The sequence below is a fragment of the Bufo bufo genome, chromosome 5 (assembly GCF_905171765.1).
Source record: "Bufo bufo chromosome 5, aBufBuf1.1, whole genome shotgun sequence".
Lineage (NCBI taxonomy): Eukaryota > Metazoa > Chordata > Amphibia > Anura > Bufonidae > Bufo > Bufo bufo.
Window position 1 is genome coordinate 51,501,374 of NC_053393.1, and position 7,373 is coordinate 51,508,746.

Genomic DNA, 7,373 nt, shown 5'->3' on the forward strand with positions numbered 1-7,373 from the left:
GTTTTTGGTGAGTGATTGTGAGCCAAAACCAGGAATGAATGTTACACAGAGATAAAGGTATAATAAAAAAAACTTTGCCTCTGTTCTATGTTTTTGACCCACTCCTACTTTTCACTCACAATCACTGATGGAAATTACAGACCAAACACTGATTTTCAGATGTTCAGAAATTGGCATTTTTATTGTTAAAACAAAAGGGCATGTACAACTGTAGTTACCAACACTTTTTGTTTTTTTCAAAAGCAACACAAATGGCCCCACCAAAACTTTCAGGAGCACAAAACAGAAAGAAAAGAAAACAACAAAAATTTGAAGATGAAAAAGCTGCAAAAACAATGGCTATGTTTTTAAAAAAAGATGCAGAATTAGCAAGTACAGATCTACAGTGTACATCAACTGAAGATCTGTCTATTCAGCAAGAATTTACTATAAATGTTCTTTCCCAACACAAAGAAGGTTGTTCTGATGTTTTACAATCTGAAGATGAAACCGTAGACACTGTCATAATACAGCCTACAACATCTACAGAAAGCCCTCAGGTTTCACAGTCTCAAGGCCATACTGAGTGTGCGCAGGAAAGTAGTGAAGAGTCAGACACCCCGGTTGCTGGGAACACTGCCCATTTGGATAGTGTGACCACATATCAAGATGTAGGACTATGGCCAAGGATAATCAACAGTAGATTAAGAGACCTTATTGTACTACAAGGACCACAGCCTCTGCCCCCTGCTAATTTTGTTTACCCAAAAGATCATAATAAGCGGCATTTTTCCGGTTTCTATGGCTTTTTAGTTTTGCCAAACAAGGAGCAGGTGCCTAGGCGATGGGTTCAATATTCTTTGTCTACCGACAGAATTTACTGCTTTTGCTGTAAGTTATTTGACCCCAGTCCAAAATCAAAATTTGGAATGGAAGGCATTAATAAATGGCAGCACATTGGCGAATATCTAACAATGCATGAATCTTCTCCTGCCCATATTTCTAGCCATCAGAAATGGATTCATGCAGAAAACAATCTGAAAAAGGTACAAGGCATTGACAAAAATTTACAAACCCAGATGAATCAAGAAACTAAACGTTGGAGAGATGTTCTTGAAAGAATTATGGCAGTTACACAATTTTTGGCAAGCAACAATTTGCCATTTCGTGGGTCATCAAACAAATTAAATACTCCGAATAATGGCAACTTTCTTGGTCTTATTCAACTTTTGGCTAAATTTGAACCAGTGATGAAAGACCATATACAAAGAATAATGTCTCAGCAAACCTTCGTCCATTACTGTGGTAATGTTATTCAAAATGAAATTATCATTTTAATGGCCTCTCAAATTAAAAACAACATATTACAAAATGTAAAGAAAGCTAAATACTTCTCTGTTATTTTGGATTGCACCCAAGATGTTAGTCATATTGAACAACTATCATATACCCTAAGGTTTTTAGATCTCGCAGGAGAAAAGCTATCAGTAGGTGAACATTTTATTGGTTACCGACCAGCTAATGATACCTCAGGTGAAGGTCTGAGTAATCTTCTCTTTGATGAGATATCAAATTGTGGCCTTGATATGGACAACTGTAGAGGCCAAGGGTATGATAATGGGGCCAATATGATTGGCATTAACAAAGGTGTGCAAACCAGAGTTTTAAGAGAATACCCTCGAGCATTTTTCAATCCATGTGGTTGCCACAGCTTGAATCTTGTAGTGGCAGATGCATCCAAATCATCTGTTAAGTCTGTGAACCTTTTTGGCACTCTGCAAAGGCTTTATAATCTATTTGCTTCTTCGTCTAAAAGATGGTGTATAATAAGTGACCATGTAAAAAATATAACACTTAAGAAAGTGTGTGCCACACGCTGGGAATGCAGAGTTGAAAGCTTGAAAGCTGTCCGTTACCAGTATACTGAGATTTATGAAGCTCTTATAGATTTAGAGGAAAACACTGATGATCCAAAACTTTCATCTGAAGCTAAATCCCTTTCACTTATGCTGCAGGACTTCAGTTTTCTTTTGACAGTTGTTATTTGGTATGATGTGCTATTTCAAGTGAACATAGTCAGCAAGGAAATGCAGTCTAGAGATATGGAACTAACTCGTTGCAACGATTTACTGAAAAATTGTACTCAGTATGTCAGAAGTTATAGGTCCTCAGGCTTGAATTCTGCAAAAATAACTGCATCAGAAATTGCTCTGGATTTGGGCATTGAAGCATGTTTCATTGTGAAGAAAAGGCCAAGTAAAAAGAAAAGAATGTTTGATTATGAAAGTCAGGATGAACCTGTTACAGATCCAGAACAGCATTATAAGGTGTCTGTCTTTTACCCCCTGATCGACAACATGACTGAATCCTTAGAGACCCGTTTTTTACAGTTATCCAGACATAATAAGCAATGGGGTTTTCTATATAATATTTTAGATTTGCCAGTAAAAGACAAACTTCTAGGTCTATGTAAGGACTTGGAGCAAATATTAAGCCACACTGCTGAGGATGGTAGACTGCAGCATGATATAAATGGCATCCAGCTATGTGAAGAGCTACAGCATATCCAACCAACTATAAGCAAAGATTCTATCAGACCACTTGAAGTTTTGCAACACATACAAGATACCCAATGCCATGACCTATTCCCAAATATATGGATTGCAATGAGAATTTTATTAACCATTCCAGTGACAGTTGCAAATTGTGAAAGGAGCTTTAGCAAATTAAAGCTAATAAAAACATACTTGCGTTCTACTATGTCTGAAGACAGGCTATCGGCTCTAGCAATCCTATCTATTGAGAGTGAGATGGCAAAATATACAGATTATTCTGCAGCAATAGATGCCTTTGCAGCAGCTAAGTCAAGAAAAGTGAACTTTGTTTAAAACTAGATATCTTGATGGAAGATCAACATAATGAAGATACCGGTAAGAGACATATCAATTCTATTGGTCTTTGCTGAAGATTGGTCTACGGTAAGCATTTTTACATAGTGTCATCTTTCCTTTATTCACAGGTTCTTGCTTGTTCTGCATCAGAAGTGGAAACACACAGATCTGCAGCAAGTTAACTACACCATCTGGACAGCACCATCTGAACTACACCATCTGGACAGCACCATCTGAACTACACCATCTGGACAGCACCATCTGAACTACACCATCTGAACTACACCATCTGGACAGCACCATCTGAACTACACTATCTGGATAGCACCATCTGAACTACACCATCTGAACTACACCATCTGGACAGCACCATCTGGATAGCACCATCTGAACTACACCATCTTAACAGCACCATCTGGATAGCACCATCTGAACTACACCATCTGGACAGCACCATCTGGACAGCACCATCTGAACTACACCAACTGGACTACAGCTGCACAGTAAGAAAATGTCTTTAGAATAAGTTTTGCTCCAGGCACTTTGTAGATAAAGACCAAAATACCTAAAATGGTTGTCCATGATTACAAACTCCACCACCCTCACCTGTAATGAGATATGGATTTGATTGTAACTCAGTTCTATTCAACAGAACTGAGCTAGGCTGCGATACCAGGCACAGGCCATGGGCAGGCAAAATCTTTTCTGGAAAGGAGAGTTGGGTGGTAGCTGAAACTCAGTCTACGGTAAGCATTTTTACATAGTGTCATCTTTCTTTTATTCACAGGTTCTTGCTTGTTCTGCATCAGAAGTGGAAACACACAGATCTGCAGCAAGTTAACTACACCATCTGGACAGCACCATCGGAACTACACCATCTGGACAGCACCATCTGAACTACACCATCTGGACAGCACCATCTGAACTACACCATCTGGACAGCACCATCTGAACTACACCAACTGGACTACAGCTGCACAGTAAGAAAATGTTTTTAGAATAAGTTTTGCTCCAGGCACTTTGTAGATAAAGACCAAAATACCTAAAATGGTTGTCCATGATTACAAACTCCACCACCCTCACCTGTAATGAGATATGGATTTGATTGTAACTCAGTTCTATTCAACAGAACTGAGCTAGGCTGCGATACCAGGCACAGGCCATGGGCAGGCAAAATCTTTTCTGGAAAGGAGAGTTGGGTGGTAGCTGAAACTCAGTCTACGGTAAGCATTTTTACATAGTGTCATCTTTCTTTTATTCACAGGTTCTTGCTTGTTCTGCATCAGAAGTGGAAACACACAGATCTGCAGCAAGTTAACTACACCATCTGGACAGCACCATCTGAACTACACCATCTGGACAGCACCATCTGAACTACACCATCTGGACAGCACCATCTGAACTACACCATCTGGACAGCACCATCTGAACTACACCAACTGGACTACAGCTGCACAGTAAGAAAATGTTTTTAGAATAAGTTTTGCTCCAGGCACTTTGTAGATAAAGACCAAAATACCTAAAATGGTTGTCCATGATTACAAACTCCACCACCCTCACCTGTAATGAGATATGGATTTGATTGTAACTCAGTTCCATTCAACAGAACTGAGCTAGGCTGCGATACCAGGCACAGGCCATGGGCAGGCAAAATCTTTTCTGTTCTGTGTATGCTATGCAACATTGGTTAAGTCATTGTTATTTAATGTTTGGGGGGGGGGGGGGCGCTTTTTTAATGTCCGCCCTGTTGGTAAAATAACCTAGAAACTGCCCTGTAGTTGACCCTGGGTATCTGGCCATCGGAATCTCGTGTGCAATCCACAAAAAGTCCGACCTGAACGGATAAGGTACCACGAATTGTCGGTCCCTAGGCCACGCCCCCGGTGAGTCCAGCTGGACTGTTTCCCGGCACAACTGTCCTTGGTCCCAGACCGCCTTCTGGAGGTCTGAGTCCAAGGGAGGCCATGCCCCTAACACCATCTGAAACCCCTGGTGGGACATGGTCAGAATAGATGAGACTGCCACACCCCCTGTCAGTTCTACTAACTGCCGGTCCATAGGCCACTCCTCCGGTGAGCCCTGCTGGACCGTTACCCGACACAGCCATCCTTGGTCCCAGACCACCCGCTCGAGGTCTGAGTCCGAGGGAGGTGGTACTGCTTGCTCCTTTAGAGCGTTTAGGCTGGCATCAGCCACTAACGCCACCTGAAACCCCTGACTGGAAGTGGCCAGAATAGACGAAACTGCCACGTCCTCTGTCAGGTCCCTGGGACCTGTCTCCTGGCCTCCATCTGACTCGGCAGCCACTGGGTTGGAAGGGGGAAATCCATCAGACCCCTGAGAGGCCCCTAGGGCCCCAGCACTCCCACTGCGTGTGACAGCAGCTATGGCCACTGCCACCGCTGGTAGTGCCTGCTTTCCCTTGGCTTCTGACCAAGTCGCCAGTCCAGATGGACTAACCTGGCCCTCTGACATCCCAGTTGTGGAGGAACCCTGCTCTGAGGCTTTACCTGGGAGTCCTACCTCTCCTGGGACAGCCCTGACCTAATTTGCATCCTCCTCCTCTGCAGCTGTCTGCTCCCTGCTTGTCCCTACAGTAGCCACACCTGAGGACAACAGGTTCCAGCATGCTTGCTGGCCACACCCTGGGGCCTCAGCACAACTGGCCTGAATGACCCCCTCCCCCCTGAGAGGCACACATTACATTCCCCACCCCCACATCCCCATCAACAGGCATGTGGTATGAACAATAACAGTATCAACAGGTGTCGGCGGCCACGTACTTAGACACAAGCCGCTCCATGGTCTGTCCCCAGCAAAACACTGGCAGGGATATTTGAGGATACCCCCACCTCCCTTACTCCTCGACCGGCGCCCCAGTCCAAATAGCCCTTGGCGATGGGCAGCGACGGTTCTATTCCTCCAATCCCGGAGACAGTAAGGGATCTCCCGGGCAATAAATCATGGGGTGCTACCAGTTCAGGCCGTACCAGATTCATCTCAGTGCTGGTGTCTCTAAGTCCCATGGCCATGGCCTGGCCCACGGTGACCGGTTGAAAATTGTCAAGGGACCTCCCACCACCCACACACAACACAGTGAACGGTTTCCGGGATGATGACTGGGACGGTTCCTTTGGACGCTAAGGACACATGGCTTTGAAGTGTCCTGGCTGCTTATACAGGTGGCAAAGTCGGTGTTCCCTCACTGAAGTGGAAAGTGTAGCAGGTGCTCGTGCCCACTTGGGCCTAGGGGCAGGGGTAGCAGGTGCAGCATGCGTCTTACCCCCTCTCCAGCCGACAGGTTTCTGGGCCTCTGAAGTCCTGTTGTTGGTGTATTCATCGGCCAGGGCTGCTGTTGCGGAGGCCCCCTTTGGCTTCCGGTCGCAGAGGTACTGCTGTAGGTCCTCCGGGCAATTCCACAAGAACTGCTCTGTGGCGATGAGCTCCTTCAGCTGCTGGAACGTGGTGAGCTCCAATCCTGTGGTCCATTGGTCGACTGCTCTGAGCAAGGCCCGAATGTGATCGGCCCAGCTCTAGGTAGAACCCCTCTGCAAACTTCTGAGCTTTTTTCGGTATGTCTCAGGGGTCAAGTTGTACTGCCGGACCAGAACCTGTTTGATGTCCTCATAGCTCAGGATGGTCTCACTGGGCAAGTACCCAAAGATTTCAAGGGCTTTTCCCCTGAGACGTGGTGTTAGGAATCTGACCCACTGGTCCTCCGGCAGCTGGTACTGATGGCAGGCCATCTCAAACGCCAACAAGAAAGTGTCCAAGTCCTCCACGCACAGTTTTGGAATCCGGATCTCTCGAGACTCACATCGGGCTGAGGAGGGCTGCTGGAGTTGGAGCTGGAGCACTCACAGCTGATGCTCATGCTTGGCCTGCTTGTGTCGTTCTGCAGCTTGCTCACGACATTCTGCAGCCTCTGTTTGCTCGCAACGCTCTGCAGCTGCCATGAGGATCTCGTAGGAAGCCTGTAGGAGAGCATCCGAGTCTGCCTGGCTGGGGGGATGGGCAGGTGGAGTGAGGCCCACCTCGGACCTCACCTCCGGCAACTGGCTTCTTGGGGCTCTGCTCCCCCTCTCCTTGAATAAAGTTGCCTTCCACCTCCTCTCAGCCCCCTATCTGGACTGCGTCCTCCCCGCCATCATTCATAGTCTCGGACATCTCCTTAGCCTTTGTTCTTGTGTAACTGGCCATCATTGCCACGGATGTTCACTGACACAGACTGCAACCTGATGCACACACACACCTTATTGTATTTGCACTCAGACTGTCTAGTGTTGAGCTGATCTTAAGACTCCAGCGACAAAATCTACTGCTGGTAGTCTTTAGTGTCTCGGAGTATGGGTCTCACACTCACACACACTAGTATCTCAATCCTACTTTGCTGCCACCAATATGTGAGGGATACCACCCCTCGTGCCCACTTGACGTCAACTACGTCAAGCTCACGAGACGTGGTATGGTCCCTGGTCTCTCAGCCTGGGTAATTTGCCACCA

At 45.8% G+C, this 7,373-nt stretch overlaps 1 protein-coding gene across 1 annotated transcript; it reads left to right on the forward strand.

The window, feature by feature from the left end:
• Positions 1-251: 251 nt before the first annotated feature.
• LOC121002374 lies at positions 252-2,867 on the forward strand. Its single transcript, XM_040433836.1, has 2 exons — positions 252-1,289; positions 1,794-2,867. Exons 1-2 carry the CDS (start codon positions 252-254, stop codon positions 2,865-2,867), a joined length of 2,112 nt encoding a protein of 703 aa, XP_040289770.1.
• Positions 2,868-7,373: the final 4,506 nt, after the last annotated feature.